This window comes from Blennius ocellaris (genome assembly GCF_963422515.1).
Source record: "Blennius ocellaris genome assembly, chromosome: 7".
In the NCBI taxonomy this organism is placed as follows: Eukaryota; Metazoa; Chordata; class Actinopteri; order Blenniiformes; family Blenniidae; genus Blennius; species Blennius ocellaris.
Window position 1 is genome coordinate 10,805,273 of NC_137656.1, and position 23,184 is coordinate 10,828,456.

Here is a 23,184-nt window from a genome sequence, read left to right on the forward strand (position 1 = left end):
TATGTGATAGTGTATCGAAACCTTTACCTGAACCTCTCCAGTTGAGCTCCTAATCCATCTCTTAATGAATAGCAATACTTGAAAAAAACAGATGTTGGCTTGAAAAGAAACTTCTAATTTCCACACAAAAATGTCTACATGACATGCAGATCCAAAGAAAACTGCCTTTTCACTGACATGGTGAATAAAATACTCATGAAAGTGAGGACAGAAAATTTCTTTACAAACACACCAACCAAAAAATATAAGTGAAGGCTTGTTTTTATTAATTCCTTATTGATTTTGAATCTTCTCATTCGTTTTTTAATACTGTGCATGTATCTCCTCTGAAATGTTGAACCCCACAGATGTTTTTTTGAAAAAATAAATAAAAATTGAGTCAGAATAAATCACTTTAATTTAAATGACACTTTATTTTGTTATAAAACCGAAATTACTTAGATATCAGAAGAGTAGCAATGATACAGAATCATTCGCTTCTAAAAAAAATTATAAAAAATTCATGCCTTGAAAAGCTTCATCAGTTTTTACTTCAGAAAACAACGGAATGGCATAAAACGAACAGGAGTAGCAATTCACACCTGAAATAGCATTAAGTTGAGGTTAGCTTGGAAAACCAATTCCTTTAATGTCTTTTAGTTGGAATGCAGATCAAGAATGTGAGGATTTTTGCTTTAAATTGTGGTAGTCAATAGCAATTGCTTTTTTATTTTTTTCCTTGAGAATAAAAAGGATCATTCAATCTAATACAGGTTGGTATCTGTAAAGAAAAAATAATGATAATATCCAATGAGCCTAATTCATCCTTTATAAATGTCCATGATTGTCTGTTGTCTCTTCTCACCCTGAAGTGAGAAACTTAATTCGGGACGCAGACACATAAGAAACATAAGTAAACAAAATAGAAGAAAAACAGACAAACAAGAAAGTAGAACCAAAAAAAAAAATACATAAATAGCAAGACAAGACAAGAACAACAAAAAAACAACAAATCGAATCTTTTCCAGTTTAATATTGATTAGGACCTGTGCTCATAGGTTTACATTTCTTGAGAATTTATGATTTCTTGGCCATTCTTCAGAGAATATGAATGATAACACAGAAACCTTAATGGTTTATGGTTGGGTGAAGCTATTTATTGGTAAACAATGAAATGACAAATGAAAGTACCCAAATGACACTGATCAAAAGTCCATGCGTCAGAGACTGTACGCTGTTAGAAAAGCGAGAGGTGGTGCAACAAAGTACTAGTGGTGTGTTGTAGTTTTTTTTGTTTGTTTTTCTAAGATTCCATATTTTTTTTCCCTCAAAATTGAGTGATTCCATACTTTTCCCCCCTCTGCTTGATCTAAAAAAGCAATTATTGACTACCACATTTTTTCTTGATTTCTTTTAGTGTTTCTAATCCTAACCCATCATTTTTGCCAGGGCTTGTAAGAACAGCCACAGACTCATGGGGCTTCTCGTATCTCTGAGGTCAGAAAGAGCCATCATCGGACTGAACTGAACCCTGCAGAAAGCTGAAATGCTCCAGATCGACTCGCCCTTGTGTAGTTTTGCTCTGTGACGGTTCTCTCTCAGTCTGACCCACTGTCACTGACCTCTCTTTTCCCCTGCGCCATGACCCCGCTGAGCCCACAGTCTCTGCCTCGTCACTTATTAAGTCACTACCACTTACAGATGAGCTGCCGTGGGAGCCGTGGCTGTGGGAGGCACGCTTGTAGGAATGGAGGTTTTCGAAGCTGTTCTCATAGGACCCGTTGCTTCTGTGAGAGTTGCTTTTGCTTTTGGAATGACTTTGCCGAGTTGAGAAGGTTTTTCCAAAAGACATTTGGCTGTGGACACTGTGCTCAGAGCCTGAGTCATGCCTTGTATAAGGCTTTAAATGTCGGTGCGGGTCTTCTTTTCCACCTACACCAGGGTCGGTTGCAGATCCTGAAGCTTGAGTATAGGCCTCATCGAGTTGTCTGTCTTTCTTCATGGATGTTCCAATAGACAGCGGAGACCTCGGAGTGGTGAAAGCACCTTCTTGTCCAGCGGGATGAACAGGTAGATCACTGACTTTCTAAAAAAAAAAGCCAAAATACATGTATTTAGGGAAGTCTGCATGGTGGCTCAAGCAAATGCCATATTTGAAGACACAGCTCTAGTTTAATGAAGTAAGCAGATCAAACTGGAATACTATGTGTAGATATACCACATCACAACAGCAATGAGGGCCCATTTTCCAGCCATTACTTTCCAGATCCTTACCAAAGGCACATCACGGGTCTTTGTCCAAACATCCATGTGCTCCTCTTCACCGAGTGACGTTGCACCATCGGCCATCGGGACAATCGGAACCTGAGCTCCAATTGTTGAGGAGAGCTGAGGTCTTCCCAGTGGTTGGAAGTCACAATTGTCAATTCCAGCCATTGAAGCAAGATGCCCAAATCTACAGAAAGAGGTGAACTCTGTTAAAGATGCAGACATGGTCCAAGCATTTTCGAAAAATACAACCTAAAAATGGAAATGACAAGAACAAACACTTCTAAATGCTCTAGAAAAAAATTTAAGATTTCTTTTAAAACTCTTGGTAAAGATTTTTTTTTAAAAGAGGATCTGACTGACAGACAATAAGAAAGCGTAAATGACTGTAACTGTACACGCACCTCCCTCATTAAAGAAATAAAAATCAGACAAAGCATCCCACTTATTTAGTCAGAGTGAAACTGGATTCAACACCATGTTCCCAAATACGAAGGCCAAATAGGACAAGAACAAAAAGACTTGTGTTGTTAAAGGGCACTTCAGAACGAAACTGAAATCTAAAACCATGGCCAAGCAGGTCGGCGAAGCTACAAGAAACACTCCAACATTTAAAGGAACACAGAGGTTAATCTATTTCACTGTGCGTTGCTTGAGTGAGTAAATACACATCTTCATTGTGTATGAGGCAGCACGATGGATGTCAACTGATGAAGGTTGCCATATATACAAATGTTTTATGACGCCGCACCATGATAAGAAAGTTCCCTTGAAATGCAGTTTTTTTTAATATCCTGCAAAACCTTTACCAAAATATGCTAAATATGGCAAAAACTGCTACTGTTACAAGAAACACAGTTTAAGAATTTCTCCGGTTGCTAAGGCTAATATGGGTATTAAAATCTCAATTGAAAAATAAATAGAAAATGACATCCTGTAAAAGAACATCTTGTAAAGGTGAAACAATTTCATCAAATCAAAACTATGTTTTGTGAGGATTCAATGAGAACAAAACCTGTTAGTGTGACAAAGACAAAAACAGCTGTTGTGACCTAACAAATGCCAAGTGAATGACCAGGGACACAGAATGAAACAGAAAGTTTCATTTCGCCACACTGGCAAGGTCCAAAAAGTCAGAAAGGCACATTTTGTACTGGCCAGGTTTTAGAGCTACCCACCCAGCATCCTGGAGCAGATCCAGAAAAGCATGGAACTTTGTAAATGACCTCTCGATGCTATCCAGCACAGCTTCGTCTTCAAGAGCGCTGACAGCTGCTGGTGCTGATATGGAGCCTGTGGATGCAAGCGCCTCTGACAGGGAGCTGTTGGCATCACGAAGTCGGGCATTCTCCAATTCCAGCTGAAATAACAAAACCAATAATATGGACTTTCTTCGGCACTTTATACTAGACATTTGCAGAACTTGAAATACATGTGCCGCTGTCCTCTTCCAAGACAATTCGCATAACAAACATGGATTGTTGAAATGCATGAAATGCATTGTGTGAGAATGAATATACCTCCATGATCTTGGACTGAGCTTTCAGCCGAGCCCTGCGCTCCTCTGCCAGTCTGAGGCGACACTCCTTTAGCTCCATCTACAGGACATTCAAGAGAAAACACTTAGTGGGCCATTGAATTATCGAAAATGTTCAGGTACCAAAATGTTGTTTTGTGCAACATGTCAACACTTCCAGGTCAGCCTGACCTGCATGACTTCAGTCTGCCGCCATGTGATTTCGTCCTGGGCACCAAAGGAAGATGGTTTTGGTTCCACTTCCACCACAACCTCTTCCTCTTCATCCTCCTCCTCCTCCTCCTTTCCTTCTGACCCCGACTCCAACGTAACCGTCACAGTCGTTGCACCCTAAGGGGAAAAAAAAAAAATATCACAGAAGGGGGAGATATAGAGATCACTGCTTTATTTAAAAATAAGAGGTTTGAAATAATCAGAAATAATGTAGTCCATGTGAGAAAAAGGTAGTTATATCAGTCATTTTCTTTATATGATTACAAACGCAAGAAAAACTCACCTTGAAGCTTTGATCTTTCACACCAACTCCAGGAGGCAGACCTCTGTAATAAATACATTCGATTTAACATCAGTCACATGAACTCGATTAAACAAGCTGACAAAATCATAAAAAAATTTCCTTACATGAGTATATACTCTAGTTGTGGGTTATAATTATAGAAAATACCTCATCAAGGTTTTGTTGCATTCAAATTAGAAATTAAAAACACAATGCCGCCAGATCCTGTATTTGCTCCTAGTTATAGAATACTGGTCATATCAGTTAATTTCTCCTCACCTCTGGCGTCCAGCTCGTACGGCAGCAGACTGTCGCACATGAGAAGTGGAGGAACTTGACTTCTGTGTGTGAGCAGCACCAGTGCCCCGTCTTCCAGAACGAGGTGGTCCTTCATTAGGGGCTGAAAAAGAAATTCAAAAGCAAAAGACTGTGCTTTGATTCTAAAAACGGCAAATAGCAAATCACTGTGAAGTTGAGTCTTGGTGATAACTTCGTGTTAGGTGAGGATCAGGAGGATAGTAAAGCCTGTAACAAATATATCTCTCAGATTATTTATAAGGAGAAATTTGATTTTATTCGCAACAAATGAAAATTCACCAACAAATCCAGCTTGTGTGTGTGCACACGATTTCCCACTGAAACTCTAAAAACAAACTATATATATTTCTTTTTTTACCTAAGCAGTTTCACAGCACAGCATGAATACATTTTCACATACATGTTCAAGAACAGTCATGAACCATGCAAGTGCTGAGAACAAAAAAGATGAATATATCAATGTTAAAAGAACTTATGTGACTGGATATAACTTCAAAAGTCACATTCTTTCTTCAATTTTCTCACACAATACGACATAATATAACTATAATGTATAAAATATTAATCACAGAGTTTTATGTGGGAGAGAAAACTCATTAAATCATGCAAACATTTGTGATTTTTTGTGTGTATTAATCTCACTTGAGATTCCGTAACCTAACCATAGGGACACATAGACGGGTGGCCATATTTATGAGAGACATGAAATAAGTGTGCATTTACCCATCCTAGATGTAGCTTTTCCTCTGACTGTACAGGACAGACTACTTCTCTTGGGACCAGAAGCTTTTGGTGGCTCTATTTTTCGATTATTGATCCAGCAGTACTGCAGCAGAGAACAAGGGAGATAAAACTCAAGCACAGAGCTGGTAGCAAATAACCAATGTGTGCACATGTAGCATTCATTCACTCTGGATAATTTTTCCATAGACTTTAAGTGATTGTTTTAGTTGGAGAAACTCACCTCTATTGACCGACCATCAGGATTCATGAGGACCTTCTCGGAAATAGTTTTGATGAAGACTTTGTCTGTGAATGAAAAAATAAAACATTTATTGAAAAATTAAGTATTTCTAACATCCATGTTTAGAACTATAGAGCGACTGAACCATTTCACTGCATGTGCCTGAAAACGAATTTGTTGTCAAAGTAGCTTCTTACCAACTAAAGGATTACCCCGAATATCCAAGACACACAGTGTCGAATTTGTTTTCAAGGCCTCCAGAAACTGGCGAGCTCCATCATTGGACAGTCCACACCTCTGCAGATCCACAGCTATCCAACAAGTCCCAAAAACAAAACAATGAAGAAAAATGCTTTTTCTTTTCTTTGCGAAAACTGAATTGTCAACCACACATGCACACCCACTAACCTTTAACCCAGAGATCTTCTGCCAGTTCGTGGGCAAGAGCAGTAGCGCCACGGTCCCCGATCAAACTGTTGTCGTTCAGGGTGACACGACGGAGGCCTCCCATCCACTCAAACGTTGGCTTGCGATATCTCAGAGACTCTACCCATGCGATACCATGCCTCTTCACTCCTTGATGCTGAAACATAAATTACACCATTGAACAACTCTCCATTTTAACGTGATGTAAAAGTACAAAGAATGAATAATTACATTATAATAAACATAACAAAATTACATCTGGAACAGTTCTGAAAACCAAGATATCAGACCTTGATTATGTTGGCCACATGCTCTGCCCCTCTGCAGGTAAGACCGCAGCCAGTAAAATCGACTGTTTTGATGTTTATAGAGTTTTTCAAACTTCGGCATATGACTGTAAACATAAGAGTAAGGCAGTTACAAAGTCAATTATCTATTGACATATAAGACAATCTTGTGAAAACTCGCTTAACTGAAAAAGTAAACAAGAAACATGTTGCAGTTGCATACCCTCCAAGCCCTCATCAGAGATTGGACAGTTGGCCAACGACAGGTTTTCCAAGGAAGCGCTTTTCACCAAACCCTAGAATAGGATACATACGTTTATTCATTTTCATTTCTATCAAACCACACTCTAAAGCAGTAGCTGTCTAAATGCACTTTTAGCGCGGTTTTATGGGCCGCTGGCCCAGATATTACGTATAATCTCAATAGACGACAATATTTACCACAGTTTATACTCAACACTTTCTTTAAAATAACTTAGGAAGTCCCTTTTGGTTAAAGACATCCAGTGAAGAGACAAGTGTGTAATATTATTTTTTACCAGTCTATCTATGCGTATGTGCTCACCAACAATAAAAAAAACCCCTTAAACTTTACTCTTTACAATGAAAATGATGAGTCTTTGTTTTTACCTTTGTCAGCGTGACGAGGTCCCTCTCTCTCAGTGGAAGGCCATGAAGATGCAGAGTCTTGAGGTTGGGCGAGACGGTCAGACACTCCATAAGAGCCTGGCACAACTTGAAGGTCATGTCTTGTGAGCGAATGGCTGGGATCTTCTTGAAAGCTGACTTAGAGTACCTTATATCTGAAAAAGTAGTTTTTTTTCTTAATATAATGAACATATAAAAATCAATTGAATTTAATTTCCGTTACAATTAACATGTTGCAGTAATACCACATTTACTCGATGAACCTCTTACCTTTATCTCCTGAACCCAGATTGGTTTGGTTTGAGCTACTGATGGCAACGTGGTGTAAGTACTTGTTGATGGATATTGATTTAAGGACAGGTTGCCAGTCTGTCAGTTTTAACCTGTCTCCATTAAAATCCAACATCCCTTTGTCGACCTTGATGGCAGAGAGCGGGGCTGTTTCCTGCCTTTCACAAGCATACTTATAGTATGCCATGAAGTCCAGCGCACCCTGTCGACGAATCTGAGCGCCGTCTTGAGTCATATTTAACCTAGGAGCAAATAAATAAACAAATAATTCAGATAAAAAAAATTCATCATTAATTTACCCGTTGTTAATTTTTTCAGTATTCTGATTAGTATATGCATATATGGGGTAAAGACAGGTTAAAAAAAATATCTGATCCACCCTACTTTTTCATTCTGTGGTGTTCAAAAGGCTATTGAGAAGTGTTTTCTCTTGCTTAACCTTCTGTAAACAGCCAACTTCTACCAAAAGGAGGATTTAGACAATAACGTGCAGTTTACTTCTATAAGGATTTTCTCGTCGTCATCCAAGTAACTTGCTTGTCATGTTCTACCACAGTGAGTCACACATCTACACACTGTTTCATGAATGCGATCCTGATTCACATTTATATACAGCTTTTAGAATAGTAACATATTGGTCAGTCATAAATATTTATGTCCGTAAAGCCTACACTTTAGCTTTATTCATCTGCAACAAGCACTTCTTCAAGTTTCACGAGGTGTCTGTTATTGACTATTATTGTCTTTATGTTAATTTGGCTCAAACTGCTGGACTACCTTTTCACTGACAGTGATCACAGGTTGATCCAGCTGCAGTGCAATGGTGGCTACATGTCCAGGGACTCCTGTTAGGTTAGGATTTGATACTACAGGTTCGTCAAACAAGGATAGACTCACAAAGGGTACATTTGACTGTGAATGCCGCAAATGACTTTCGCCAGGACAGCTCCGTATTTCTGTCGGCGCTTTAGCAGGTGCAGCAGTAACGGGGGACTGTCACCTATTGACCGGGTAACCACTTAATCCAAAACACCGGGCTTTCACACCGATTAGTTGATTCGCACTGACGAGAACCGACGTTCAAACTCAACTCGTCGCTTCTTCGTTTAACAATGTCTTGTTGATCTCAGTTCCAATCTGTGAAGCTACGTTTTACACTACTGCCAACACAACCTAGCTGTACATCAATTTAACACTTGTGAGCAAAGCTGGGCTTCATGCCTAGCAACCGACAGAGTTTAAGGACAGCCTGATAACAAGCACCCCAACGATCAGGTTTTCGGCTCCATTAAAAGCATTACTATGTCACTTCCTCCTGAAATAAAACACAAAAATGTACCTTCTACGTGTAAGAGTAGGTTCGAGGCCATAGCAGGGCTCTGTGGTCGTTCCTTTAAGGCAATCTATTAACTTTCACGCTGTGTTATTGTTAAGCCTCTACCGCTCAAAAGTGGCGCTGTTGTGTGAGCAAACGCCTCTTCCTCTGCGCGAGAGCTGCAACACAAGTGATCGGCTGCCCCCTAGCGGAGCGGAGCTCTAAACCCACATTACTTTTACTTGATTCCTGAATACAAATACTTGGAAATATCATACTATGGAGGTATTATTGGTGAAAAAAGGTTTAAGCATTTGTAAAGTGGCATTTGTAGGTGTGCACCGTGGATTTGTAATTTTAGTTTTCTCTCCACAAATACAACATCACTCTTACACATTCACAAATTCTTAATTACAGGTACAGAAATCTTGCTTTTCAAGTCGCAGATTGAAAAATTGACATGCTCACATTTTGTCCTACAATTGCTGTAGTATATTTGGTGAAAACATATTTGTGCACCTGTATCGATGTGTTGTTCTCCACGAGTCACAGATTCTGTTTTCATCAAATCACACATAGGGCCCTCAACTTACCTGGTGAAAAAAGACGTGTTGTGCGTTCATTCAATGGAGAAAAAAGGCCATGCTTATCTAAATTGACGGATTTCACAGTCAATCGAAAGAGAAGATTTTGTCCCGCAGCCAATCAGAAGAGATGCGATCTCTGGTTTGGTTATTGAGCTGAAATAAAGTATTTTTATTTTTATTTTTAAATATGTGAATATTATTAAACGCGACTATCAAACGTTCATAGAAAGAGCTGTACCTTCATCAGCTAGCATAGAGCCAGTAGGTCACATGACCTGGTAGATATTACGCAGAAATGCAGTTTTTTTTCATGGAAATGTGAATATTTTTTGAAAAAAAAAGAAAAAAAAAGACCATTAAACACGTATTAAACGACGTGAGTCTCAACAATCATACATATGATCCAACACCGATTTGGAGTCAGTAGGTCACATGACCAAGAAGCTATTGAGCAACATTTTCATAAAAAATTTACATTTTTCATAAAGACCATTTAACGCTAGTCAACAACGTGTGTCTGAACAATCATGACTAGTTACACAATCCAACACTAATTTGGAGTCAGTAGATAATATTGCTATTGAGCAAAATTACTGTATTTATCATAAAAATGTGAATATTTTTTCATTAGCACCATTTAACGCTAACTTAACTACGTGTGTCTGAACAATCATGACGAGTGACACAATCCAACACTAATTTGGAGTCAGTGGGTCACATGACCTGGAAGCTATTGAGCAAAATTACAATATTTTTCACAACAATTTCAATATTCATTAACCCTCCTGTTATGTTACAGGATCAAATTGACCCGTTTTTAAAGCTCGAAGAGCTTGGAAAAATTGTTAAAAGTATTTTTTTTCAGGATGAAAATTCTTCTACAGCCTTAATTAGTATAATCAACATATACAATGAAAATGATTCATCTCACATATTTGCAACCCCCCCCTGCATGTTTATATCACATAGATACTATTCCGGTCAATTTGACGCAGCAGTCAAACTGGAGGTAAAAGGGTGTCACAAATATCGGATTATGTCTTTATTTGCAACTGTGAGACATATTTCGCTCCAATTAGACACACACACACGGGTAGCAAAGTGAGACTGCCGCTGTCTACAGCAAGGGAGCGCGCCTCTCTCTCTCTCTCTCTCTCTCTCTCTCTCTCTCTCTCTCTCTCTCTCTCTCTCTCTCTCTCTCTCTCTCTCTCTCTCTCGCTCTCTCTCTCTCTCTCTCGATCCACTCCACTCCAACAATCACATGCGGAAGTTTACACCCAGTCAAGCTGCTGCCGCGACAACCAGAGATGAGCGTCGTCCTGCCGGTCGGTGTGTAGCGGGGCGAAGCGGCGGAGCGTCGGGACGCGGACAGCCGAGGCGGCGGCGGGACCCGCAGCAGCAGGAGCACCGGAGCCACCGGGCGCTGGACTGTACACTTGGGACTCGCACATGGCTTCTCTGGGCAGCGCAGAGCGACGGGCTTTCGCTCTGAAAATCAACAGGTAAAACACAGCTTTTGTTTTTTTTTTTTTTTTTTTGTTGGGTTCATTTTTCTTCTTCTTTTTTTTTCCTAAGTTGTGGGAGTGGATGTGGGCAGTTGGTCCCTGCGGAGAAGCCCGCGGAGGATCTGCACACTGACAGTCCGAGCAGGCAGCCACATGTTGTGAATGTTAATGCTTGCAGGTTCATTCAGTGTCCCGGGGGGGAAAAAAGAAAAAAAAGCAGCCTGCAGGATCACAAACACACTCTCCAACTTCATATAAAGTGATCTCAAGATTCAATCCCACTCCTGACTCGGTGTACCAGCTCCAGCAGTCTGCTTTATCAGGAGTATCTAAGTTTATAAACCCACATGTACACTCGAGAATGGACCAACACGCTGAACTTTGAACACCAAGGTGACAGATCTGTGTTGTATAAGTGCAGTTTCCTCTGTATGCTTACTTCTGCATTCAGTGTTTCCAATATGATTATTTCCTGCAAGCGTGTCAGAGCTGACTGGACCATAGAGTTGGAATAAATGAGGAGGGATGTACTCATAGTTCCTGCTGTGACAGCAGCCAGGTGGTGAGGAAGTCTATTGTGTTGCACACTCGTTTGTGCTTGCAGTTATCAAACAAAAAAATATACTTGCTATGATTAGCAGCACAAGCTTTAAAGCTTCCTGTGGGCATGTGTTCCTTTCTGTACATTGTGAATGGTTAGGCAGGACTTGTCTCACATCAAGAGAGTGGATAAATGGAGACCAGAATGCAAAGGTGATTTCTGACCGGATTTTGCAAGCTTGATTATGTGGAGATATTTGACATTTACTTCTCTGTTTCAGAGGCTGGAGTATGTATATCATTCGGATTTATTTGGAACTGTGTGTAAGAAAGCCATTAGAACGTTTTCAACTTTGCAAGACAAGGGCATTAGCTGTATAAAAGATTGAATGTCTTATTGACATCTTTGAATTGTTCAGATAATGTAGCCAACACCACTGGAAAAGTGCCATATGATTGTTTTGATTAGTGTGGAACCTGAGTCTGCTGAGCTGTGCAGAGCTGAGCTCAGCTGCTGAGGGAGGAGAGAGGTCTTGATCACAATTTGAATCCAGTGATGAGCCAGCAGAGGGGCTGGAGACGAGATGCTGAAGCTGTAGCAGCAGCGTGGCATGCTGCGTAGTTTTGCATTCTTAAACGTTGACGATGCAATGCTTGTTCTTAGTTGTACAGAGGGAATTCCGTTTGATGTGCAGTACAATATTAGTTTCAGAAAGATTTAAATGCTCCAGAAAATCTCTGACATGTATAAGCATTCACTGGAGCCAATCCCAGCACATTATGGGGGAAGGCAGGATATGTCCTGGACAGATTACCAGTCCATCACAGGATGAACACACACACCCGCGCTCACACATCAGCCTCAAATGCATATTTTTGGACTGTGGCAGGAAACTGAAGTAATGTGCACACAGAAAGACCCCTAACACGACACATAGAACCATGTGAATAAATTCCAATTCACGACTGTCATTGTTATTGAAGCGAGAGTAACAAATAGACACTTCAGAAGTGGGTTATTATTATTTCAGTTGCTCAGGTTGGACCGAGAGTTATCATTTGCAGGGGATATTGACAGATCGAGATCAAGTTGCTTGCTTATAACAGCTCAAGACAATGAGCAAACGCCGAAATCAACTGTTACATATTAAAAAAAAAAAAAAAAAAAATCATCTTTCACACTTCAAGATGACAACAGCCCTCATATTTAGATTACTGTAAATGTGTGAGGTAATTCCTAACTAAAACAACAGGATACATGCAGACACAATGTATGTGAGATTGCAAAATAACTGGCGATCTTGAGAGGTAACTCCCTCCAGAAGCACAGCAACAAAATGTCAGGCATAAACAAACTGCAGAGACAAAGAGGAACAGTGGTCACAAGGTAACACTCTGCAGTAAATAGTCATCTGCCAAACAAGCTAATCCAGTCCATATGTGGAAGTTATTTGTATTGTGTGTAACTTATATCAGGATGAAGCAATTTTTGTTTGTCCACTGCGTCAATGTTCAATATGTTCTCCTGAGTACTTCCTCCCCACCATAACTTTATCAGGATGCAGTGTGAAGGAAATCCTGAAAACTGAGGACGGCTTGCTGCTCATTGGTTTCACTTCTCTGTTCTTGGTGGCAGTTTGCAATCAGGAAATAGGTTTTCATAAGTAAATATAAAAAAAGGATCATGTGCAAACATGTCATTCAGTCGTGTAAAATCCTAGTTTACGGAGTCGTATCTGGCAGATGGAAGGTAGCTGATGATTAATACTGTCAAGTTTAACGTGATGTGACTTAAGAGCATATGGTGGCAGGTGTGAGCACAGCTGTGGATGTAGGGCCTCCGCCGTTCAATACTCCTTAAGTGGGGAGGGGTTGTGGCTTAAGTTTCATGTGATTTCCTTTGGGTTTTAGCTGATGGCATCTGTTAACCCCTCGTGTGTGTTGGTGGGCTGCTCAGTTATGAGGTGGGGAGGGTGTCAAGAAGACACACAGCTTCCTAAAAACTAGATAAATGACTCAGCCCGCAGATTCAGGCCCCGTTAGATGTGTTGTGTTTACAGTTTGTTTCAGTCACTTGCGTTGGCTCGAAGCTCCCTGTGGCCCCAGTCCTGCCAAATGACTGCTGTGTTTGTGCGTGCCTCCCTTTTGACAGGAAGCTGAGTCGTGATGGTGCTGATAGCAACGAGACCCATTAAGTCTGTGGACATATGATAGCATGAGACACGCAGCGGGGGCATCCCTCTGGTTGGCTTCCCTCCTCCTGTCATGGACACCACACAGCTTTCTGTTTCCTCCGTGGCTCAGATTAAGGAGGAAACACTGCTGGTTGGGGAGGTTTTAAGGGTATAGAAGCTCCTCTCAAATAGTGGGTGGACTTTAATAACGGTGATAATGGGCGTAATTGTGGGGTGTTTTTTTTGTAGTGTGTTTGCGTCGTGTCACGTCATGGAGAGTAAGTGCAGATGTTTGTGTATGGAGCTAGAGATTTGGCAATCTGGGGAGGTATTAATCAAAGCTGCAGCTGCGAGAGGCCATGATAGTACAGTTTTAGAGCCAGCGTGAGGAAAGCTCAGGCAGCGCTTCCAGAAATGCTGACAGGAACACACCATATGCACACACAGCAGGCACAGGCCCGCCATGTATGACGCAACAGAAATCAGAAATGGGCCAGCCCCTGTCTATAGGGAGGGGATCATAGAAGGTTTCACCTTCAGAGCTTAAATTGACTTTTCCTTCATTGGTAGTGAGGCAGAAATCACTCTCCACATGTAACTTAATGTAATAAGAATACATGAGGATCACATGACAGCTAAATGTATTGGGTACTTACAAAATTGACCCTTCGTAGCTTGATGTTTGTCAGGTAGAACAGGAGCACATATCACATTTTGTTAATACGACTGGCAAAAGATGTTTCATTCTGATTCCGGATGTCTTCCCTGCCACTTGTGAGGATTTTACAGTCAAATCTTTGTGTTATGACTGCCAAAGCCATCGTTGCAAATCTTGTTGCATCCTGCTTGAATTACCCTCAGAAAATACCGAAAGTGAAGAGCACCATCTTCAGGAGTTGAGTTGTCTGCTCTATCAATTACCCCTCTCCAAACTCTTCACCTGCTGTTCTCCATCCATTAACCCATCCCTGTATTTTGTTCCATGCTCACATTTTCACAGAGGTAGAGTCCAGTTTTCTCTTTGATTTCTTAAAGAAAATAAAAGTAAACAAATGTTTCAACAAATTGAACTGTACAAAGTGTTACGTGCATGTTCATTTCCAGTCATCACACCAAGCGGTGAAGAGTTTTCTGAGGCCTTCAGAAGAAATTCTGTTGCTACTTTTTAGAATTTGAGGCCATCTTTAACATTTTTCCATTATTCAACTATGAGGAAAATTAATCTGCAATTGAGTCAACTTTAAACAAGTGTTATATGTCCAAGACTGATTGTCACAGAAAATGTGGAGATGTGTTTAAATGGAAATATTAAATAAAGGACAGTTCAGTACAGTCTTCATCTTGCTAATCACACACATCTTTTTTGAACACTTTTTACCTGCTTGCATTATATTGAAATTTGTAAATAATGGAAGGTTTTATTCTTTAAAGTACAGTTTTTTTTCAAGTGAGTGTGTGTCATTTCAGCCAAACAAGATTCAGCAGCACAATTGGACTGACAGACAACACATCACAAACAACCAGTCAAAAGTGTTTTTCAGATCCTATATTGCTCAATCACCAATTTCAATAAATAAAATCTGACATACTTAACCATACTTTGCTGTAGTTCCTTCTCAACATCACTCTATAACTTAGTAAAAGCACTCACATATTTAGGCTTTTTTTTTTTTTTTACAATAATCATCAGATTACTGCTTTGTCACAACATATTAATGGTTTAATTGCTGTGTTCCATCAACAAGACATGATTTGTGATTTCAGCTCCTTTGCTTGCCAACAATAGGAGACGCAGTGCTGTAAAATGTGCTGAGTCTTGGTGGGTTTCAGTAGCGTGCCTAATCTGTCATCAGCTCTGATTTATAGCTGCTGCTGGCTGTCACCAGTAATTCTGGCTCCATGTGGACTTCTTGGGAGCAGCCGTTTTAATAGCATCTTTCTCATCAATGCCGACAACTTATTCTAATTATATCTCATTAAAAAGCTGATTGTTGTCCTGAGGCTTTGGATTCGCCAAAGACAAAGCTTTCTCAATAACAATTTGACCGTTAGATACGGAATAATGAACATTTTGAGAGGATTCTCTCGTCATTGAGTTCAATGTTGAGGCTTTTACACATATTGTGTAGTGACAATAAGTATGCGTTCACTCACAGACGTTAGGTCAGAGAAAGAGTTGAGATATAAAAACAGGCGCTGCTTTAATTTGCACTGGGGTTATTTTGGAAAAATTTAGCAAAAAATTTGATGCGTTTTGGACCGGTTGCCAGTCTGTTACAGTTTTATGACAGTGAAACACAATCACCCATGCTTACCCACACAGTTATGAGATAACTTCCATGAATTTTGGAAGTAAACTACATTCACATGCGTCGTGGACCACTCCTCATTCTGGAAGTAGTTTGGGATTTATGAATACTCTTGAATACTGGTTTTACTATTAGAAGTCGATGAGAGCTTTTCACATGCTTTTTGAATTCTTTCAGAGTTTCGGGAGTCCCTCAGGCATTGCTCAATAGAGTTGCAGCATCAGCTGTGTTGCTCATGTGTTCATGTTCTCACTTCAATAACAACTTTCTTGATAACGGGTCACTTCAGGTGGGGTTTTTTTCTTCTCAACTACTTATGGAGTGATGTTGACAGTTGTCTCTGGTCTGCGGCACTACAAGGTTCATCAATTCTTCTGGTGTCTTTTATGGTTTCTTTAAAAAAGTAATGGTAAAGACGTCACTTTGGGCTCGGCTTGTAACTCTGGCTGCTTTTGGTATTATTTTGCCAAAATGACCAAAAACCAAAAGCTCTGTTTTTGTATCACTCCCAACAGTGGCTTTATGTGACAAAAGGTTGCCAAAACACATCCTTTGTCTGTTAAAGAGAGGGACAGATGCTATCTGAGGTGACAAGCTGTTTGTCTGCCAGTGGTTAAAATAATGTCTGCTTGGCCCTGCTGGCAAGAGCTGATTACTATTTTACTTGCCCAACCTTTTTATAGATTGGCCCTCAATGTGTGCCAGTGAGTGTAAGTCAGCACTCCCGTGTGTGCACATGAGAATTGTACTTTATGTACATTTTATGTTAAGGATTACATAAGCTTTGTCTGATACATTTGACAATGGCAAACATAGAAGGGCGAGCACATGTGAGTGACAAGATGGTTGAGGACTCAGTCTATGTACATGGGTAGGGCATGGTTGTTTATAGCTGTGTTTACGAGGGGGTTTTACAGGGTTTAAATTGTCTTGGATACAAAGTTAATACTCCCACCAGACTTCATGCTTTTTTGCATAGATTTTATATTCTGGCATAGACTAATCCAACTGCCATTACCATTGACCTGCGTCTTGTGTTCTAGCGTAGTTGAATCAGCAATTTATAATGTGAAAATGTAAAAATCTTAACCGCAGCGTTGTTTCTGTTTAAAGTGAAGTCAGTTTGTCCAGCGAGGAGTCGTCAGAAGCTAGTGTCAGCCTTTCTACAGGTAACTGAAGTCATGTTGGAGCTCTGTGCTGCATTATGCCTTTTGTTGACACAAAGCTTTCTGGAGCATTAGTTTCTTACCTACAGCCCCTTTAAGCTCAATGAGCTTATGTGATTTGAGTCATTCCAAGTACAGTAACTCAGCACATTTCCCGTGGACATTATTAGCTTGGGAAGTTGGTGTGGGGGTCTGGGGTTTGTTAGTGTGCAGGTGTAAGGTGGAGTCTGTTTGTGAGTTCCCCTGATAACCAAAGTGCAAATATACTCCAACTACAACAGATATGTTCAGAGGTCAGTGCTGCATAATCCGTGCGGTCCTGTGCAGCAGTCGGGTGTGGGAGTATGTATGTTAAATGGACTTTACATACGGTATGTCGAGGTTCTCCACTGTTTTGGCAGCCCATAAAGCAATTGACATTGATAATCACATTCACCGATTCATGTCGCAGTGGTTCCTTTTAGAGCTGTCTCTTGTGTTTTTTTTAAAAACAGTTTAGCAGCTTTAAGTAAAACTCTGCTCCATTGTTGGACTTTGCTCTTTGTGTAAATTTGTCTACTCTTCTCCAACCCATGCCATGGCCCTATTTCTGCCATTGAGATATTGTATTGATTCGGCATGTTTTATGATTGACAGTGGGTGGGGAAATGTTGTGAACAGAATATCTAAAGTCAGTTCTGCTAAGGTATGGTAAACCATATTCCAGAAATACATACGTAGAACCGACATAGTAGCAAGTTGTTTTTTTGCTTATTTCACAATCTTGGGCTCATTCACTTGCAGTCGTCACATATGATTTGACTCTAGCTTAAAGGGGTTTGACATGCTGGCATTCCCTCACTGAATGTTTGTTGGTTTTTGGTGATAATTAGTAGCAAGGATGTTGCAACAGTGGCCACAGGGAATGAATGAACCCATGAGATTGACTACAGGCAAAGCAGCCGAGAATGTGACCCATTTGCTTAATTCTTTCCCCTCTAAGTGTTGGCTGTGTGGCAGTGTCACAATAAACCCTTTCTGACATTTGCACATGCAGGATTGCATGTGAAATTGACGAAAACACTGAACATAGGTGAAAATACACACATTCACAATCAACTGGTCTTTTGCAGCGAATACAGCAGTGGTTGTGTCGGGATTGGCCAGGCTCCAGTGATATGGTAGATTAATTACAAAGAAATCGGCAGTGCGTCAGCTCAAAGTTGCAATGTGGCCAAATTGGGGCACTCTCTTTGTTTGTGCAGTTCTTTACTCTCCTTTCTTTTTTTTGAGAGAAAGTTACAGCCAAGCAGACACGATTGCAAAGATAAACTATAATCTACTGGATGTATTTGAATACCTCTCTTCTTGTGTCATGATGATTTTCTGCTCAGTCTGATCCTTAAATCGGGACAACATATTTAGCCCGCTGCCTGTATTGGTGGCATGACAAAGCTTTTACACAGCCAGCGGAGACTTGCTGCTGTAAAGAGCGAACAATAGACTGAATGGAATCCCCATGGCTGACCAATTCAAACTGACGAGGAACAATAGCTGAATTAGGGTTGCGTCTGTCATTAAAAAAAAAAAAAAATCCAGTATGTGTGTGTTGGTGGGACTTTGGCGTTACATGAGATTGTAGAAATTAAAGAAAGAAAACAAACATTGACTTTCAAACAGCACATAAAATGTTGCACTCTGGTCTGTTGTTCTCGGCCGCTGAACCACAAAACCTCCTAAATGTGTGTGCAATGTTTTTTTCAGGCACTCCTCTGCGGAAATCAGGCGGCACTTCAGTGGGAACCATGCCTTGCAACACAGCCGGACCAGCTCCAACGCCTCGGCCACAGTGTGCCTCACTGTGGTGAGTTTACTTCTATAAAAAGATTACATTGGCTTCTCAGGTTTAATGATTTCTACCTCGCAGGAAAGCTGTCACATTACCCAAACTTTAAGTGGATTTGCAGCTGCCCTTAAGTCACCATGTCCCACCAGCTGCAGGCAGCTTTATGTCAGGAATGTATGCAGTGTGACATTGTTTATTTATTACCCTGTTAATGGTTATAGAAATCAAACATTAAAAGATCAACAGGATAAAAAAAAACAACTTGAAAAATATTACAACATGTTCACAGGTGAGGTGGTTTTAGTCATAGTGGGAAAAAAAGAATCTAGGTTGCCTGTCATTATAGAGTTTGCATGTTCTTCCTGTATGTTTATTTTCTCCACCTCCTCAAATTTCCAGACACAGCTCGAAAATGTGCATGTCAGGTGAAATGACGTCTCCATATTGCCCATTGGTGGGAATGTGAATCTGTCTGTCTCTTGGTGTTTGGCCTGTGACGGACCAGCAACCTGTCCCGGGTGCACTGTGCTTTCCAAAAGCCTACGTTGAATCAAATGGACTGGGAGATGTATAAAGGAATGATGGCCAGAACAGTGTTTTTTTTTTTTTTTTTTTTTTTTAATGCAGCACTCACACAGCTTTAGTGTCTGTGCTTACGCCACAAAATGGTTATAAGCGTTTCATCCTCGCATCCTCTTTGCTGTCATTAGGTTGGAGAACGTTCGAATCAGTAAGGTGTCCACTTTTCAATGCCTTCCTTTGAATACTAGAAATTCTGCTACGACCTAAGTTTCTGCTTTTGCAGAGGCAGCTGTTGGGATTTCTGGTTTTATTGAGTCTTTCTTTTTTGCAGCAGCGGAAGAATTTTTGTTCCCTTTTCAGCCGAGGATTAATATGCTTTTGTTGAAAGCAGCCTTTGGCTTAACATGATTTGGAAAAGCTCGTATCTCTTAATTTCTGGAGAGGATTGAATGCCATTATGACAAGTTGTTTTCTTGCCTCTTCGGCGGGAAGCCTGGCAGTCAGTTAAGAGTTGATTTCTGCTCTCTTAAGCAAGCAGACAGAATGATGCACAGTAATCCTTTGCAGGGATTTGTTCCTACTACACTCTACTAGGCTCTGTCAGCGCTACCCTCTGAACCTCTGTCTCTGCTTCCCAGCTTCATACTTTCTGCATTCAAGTCTTCCTGCTTTTTTTCTATTTTTGTCTTTTCTCTCACATTTCCTCTCCCTGTATCTCTTTGCTGTCCTACATTTCTCTCAGTTAAAGTTGTCTAAAGCTGTTAGGTGCTAAGTCTCTTGACGTATCTTTGTGTATGAGCGACTGAGCTGGAGCCCTTTGATACGTTTCCAGCGATGATCCTTGAGCTTGTCAGCTGACAGGGTTTGAGGAGAAGTACTTGTGCCATGCATCCCACCCCAGCTTGCGGCATGCAACACGGTTAATCTCTAACCTGCTTGGGAAATGGGTCATTGCTTTGGCTACTGACAAACACTGGATGGGGCCTGCTTACCTTGCAGCTTACGGCAGATCTTTAATATGTCCGGATTTGGGATGCAGGAGATGCCTTTTAATACCATAATCTCTGGGATGATAGTTTCACATTATTCAGTGTCTACCACAGGGATTGATGGTGGGATGGTTGTTGCTGTTATGTTAATTGTCACTGTTTGGATTTATGGTTTATACTTTCTTTTGGATACACAAATTAAGAGATTAAAAGCAAAATCCGCATGTGCTTTTCACGAATTTGTTCGGTGCCACTTCACTGTGTATGTATCAGCAGCATGCAGATACGTATGTGTCTGTAGTTTCTGTTCCTGTGTGGCGAAACACCCGTTGATGGAGGGACGCGTCGCTGTTGTCACTTCCTTTTAATGCCTTGTGGTCTATTTGTTTCAGCTGTGAACTACAAAGCGCCAAACTGCCTTCAACCCTTTTTGTGGTTTGAAGCAGTCGCGTTCATTTTAAACGTTGGCTCTCAACGCCGGTTAACACTTTTCACGATGCTGCCGGTTTTGCCTCAGTTCTGCTGAAGTTCTCAACCTCCAGAAGTATCACCATCATTTTAAAGAAGATCTGCATTCAGGGTTTCAGGTTGGTCACCTCCAGAATCACTCGGCGTCAGTTGCTGCACGCTGCAGGTTTCCGTATCCGGGGTGCGCCATTTTAGACGGTTCCTTTTTATGTGCAGTTTTAAGTTTTCAGCAGGGTAAGTCAGTGTTGTTTCTTTGAGTGCTCAAGTTATGTATTAGAACTTGATAATGAGATTATCACTATACTTGAATGCTGTGCCTCCTGTTTAATGTGGTTGTATTGGGTGCGTGTTTTATCTGGGCTTGTTTGTGAGCATGCACATTGACGGAAGTGATGTTGACAGATGTAAACTGTATTGAAATTGAGAAGCTTTGTTCAAAACAACCAAGAGTAAATACAGCAAACTGTAAAATACGCTTGTTGGCTTTTAACCCTGCTGTCATAAATTGTTGTAAAACTATCATTATCAGTAAGTTTTAAAATAAAGACTTGCTCTGATGTTGTTTTGGTGAAAAGAGCCACTTTCATGGTGGCTCCTCTGACTCCACAGAGCAGCCGGCACTGATCACAGGCATGCATAGATTTGCATTCATTGGGTTTTGTTAGCCCCCTTTAATAAACAAGAAAAAGGAGTCTATGCTGCAGTCAATGCATGAAGTTTGAGACAGGCACACAGACGTTTACACAGGGTAGAGTGAATGCTGTGAGTGTAGTAATATTACGTGATGGAGGGAGTGGAGGATTTCATTCATGCTATAGAGATAAGAGATAAAAATAGCCATTTAAAACATTAGCTCCTACTTACTTTTCCATGGATTCTTTGCTTCTGTGTTGCATAGAAACTATGCACAATACCAAACCATGTGGCGCAATATCCTAAAGTGCCTGGTAAAGAATAATATCCCTTAGGGAGAATTGATGTGCAAAAACATGTCCAAAGGCAAATGGAATTTGCTCTGCTTTTAAAAGTTGAGTACAGGAGTGAGTCATGTTGTTACACCTGGTATCTCCACCTCTTCCTGTTGTGTGTCCTTATTACCTTGCCTTTGCACAAGGCTGTGGCTGTTGGTGGATCTATTTTTCTTTATTTCCTCTTTGTAAGGCACACACACTTTCTTTCATGTTTAGTTTTCACAAACTACCTGTATATGTTCATTTATTTGGACAGTGTGCACAATTCTAAGCTTCGATAGTTCTTTGAAGATATGTGCATTGCAAACCATGAAAAAGACGGCCAGGATAATATAATTAGTTATTATTGATATTTTGCAGTATGTTATGGTTTGTGTTGGAAAGATTTTTCTGAAATCAGCTCCTTATAATCACTTTGGAGGTCCGCCCAGCTTTCTGACATTTTTTTCTTCATCACAAAGACACCTGCTCCATGCAGGTTTTTATGTTTTCAGGCATATCTGATCAGGCACCACAAAAAGATGTGCGTTTGCGTTGTTTTCATTTTTTCCTAAATGATACAAAGCACATTTTTTTCCTTCTCATTGGGGCCCTGAAACAGACTTGTTTCACTGTCTTGCATTGTGTATTCTCAACAACATCCTCTGTTTAATAGACGTACTCATAAAAACCTCAGCTTATTTGTCGTGTACATTAAAGTGATTATAGCTTTGCCTTTGATCTGCTGTAGCTTGTGAGTTTCTGTCTAAAAATAGACACACACACACACACACACACACACACACACACACACACACACACACACACACACACACACACACACACACACACACACACACACACACACACACACACACACACACACACACACACACACACACACACACACACACACACACACTTGGCTGTCTCTGACAGGGCAGTTTGTTCCAGTTTCTATTTATGTATGCTCCTCTGTTTTTTGTTCCAAGCCAGGTAGTCATGATTCATATTTTGTCCAAACTTCCATTTTTTTCCCTCACAGTGTTTCCTCTTTTGATTTCATGGATTTGATAAACAAACTTACCTTCACTCCATTTAAACATACCTGTCCAATCAAACTGATTCAGATTCAGATTTCCCTTCTAACAGTTTTTAAGGAAACATGATAAGAGGTGCCTTTGGGGATCTTTGATTATTTGCTTAGTATTTTGTCGAAATATACAGAATAATATAGGTGTTTGATGACCCAAATCTTTGCTCGATTCTTCAGCCGCCGGCGTATGAAGCGGTCGAGCCATTAGACCTGGAGGAGTTCCTGATGTCACAGCTGAGAAGTGGAGACTCGTCACTGATGCAGGAGCTCGGGGACTTTCCTGATGATGACCTGAAGGTGGAGCAGGTGGAGAAAGAGTGTCGCACCATTCGACACTCTGTCCCAGAGGACGGGTGGGTTACAGGCTGACGAACAACCTCATGGAAGTGTTTTTGTTGTTGTTGTTTTCTAAATTAATTCCACCAAAACTGTTTGGGTAAACAGAGAAATGCCAATGTGGTTGAAAGCAATAGTGTTTTCAGTGAGTGAAGTCAAAAAGTGGCTGGGAGTAATATTACTTGGCA

The 23,184-nt window shown here is 40.6% G+C and overlaps 2 protein-coding genes across 2 annotated transcripts in view; one reads left to right on the forward strand and one right to left on the reverse strand.

The window, feature by feature from the left end:
* Nucleotides 1-1,071: 1,071 nt before the first annotated feature.
* cep78 (centrosomal protein 78) lies at nt 1,072-8,658 on the reverse strand. The gene is made up of 15 exons (XM_080499988.1): nt 8,554-8,658; nt 7,194-7,456; nt 6,906-7,078; nt 6,499-6,571; nt 6,279-6,382; nt 5,971-6,145; nt 5,760-5,873; nt 5,563-5,627; nt 5,322-5,424; nt 4,560-4,680; nt 4,281-4,323; nt 3,768-3,845; nt 3,426-3,607; nt 2,254-2,434; nt 1,072-2,065 (listed from the first exon to the last, which is right to left on the reverse strand). The coding sequence occupies exons 2-15, from the start codon at nt 7,447-7,449 to the stop codon at nt 1,478-1,480; spliced, it is 2,256 nt and encodes a 751-aa protein (XP_080356114.1). The 5' UTR covers nt 7,450-7,456; nt 8,554-8,658; the 3' UTR covers nt 1,072-1,477.
* A 1,777-nt stretch (nt 8,659-10,435) lies between these two features.
* dock8 (dedicator of cytokinesis 8) overlaps nt 10,436-23,184 on the forward strand; it is a 52,287-nt gene continuing 39,538 nt past the window's right edge. Inside the window, exons 1-3 of the mRNA XM_080499487.1 lie at nt 10,436-10,618; nt 18,554-18,653; nt 22,838-23,013. Of these exons, the coding sequence (XP_080355613.1) occupies nt 10,566-10,618; nt 18,554-18,653; nt 22,838-23,013 (329 nt within the window). The 5' untranslated portion in view covers nt 10,436-10,565. The remainder of the gene's footprint in view (nt 10,619-18,553; nt 18,654-22,837; nt 23,014-23,184) is intronic.

What these genes read in the sequence shown, in the direction of transcription:
- cep78 (XM_080499988.1), bottom strand. Translation starts at nt 7,449, where the DNA reads ATGACTCAAGACGGCGCTCAGATTCGTCGACAGGGTGCGCTGGACTTC. An exon ending in CTCTGATGAGGGCTTGGAGG is followed by an intron (nt 6,383 to 6,498) that starts GTATGCAACTGC and finishes TTATGTTTACAG; the next exon opens with TCATATGCCGAAGTTTGAAA. An exon ending in AAAAGCTACATCTAGGATGG is followed by an intron (nt 4,681 to 5,321) that starts GTAAATGCACAC and finishes TTTCTTTTTCAG; the next exon opens with CCCCTAATGAAGGACCACCT.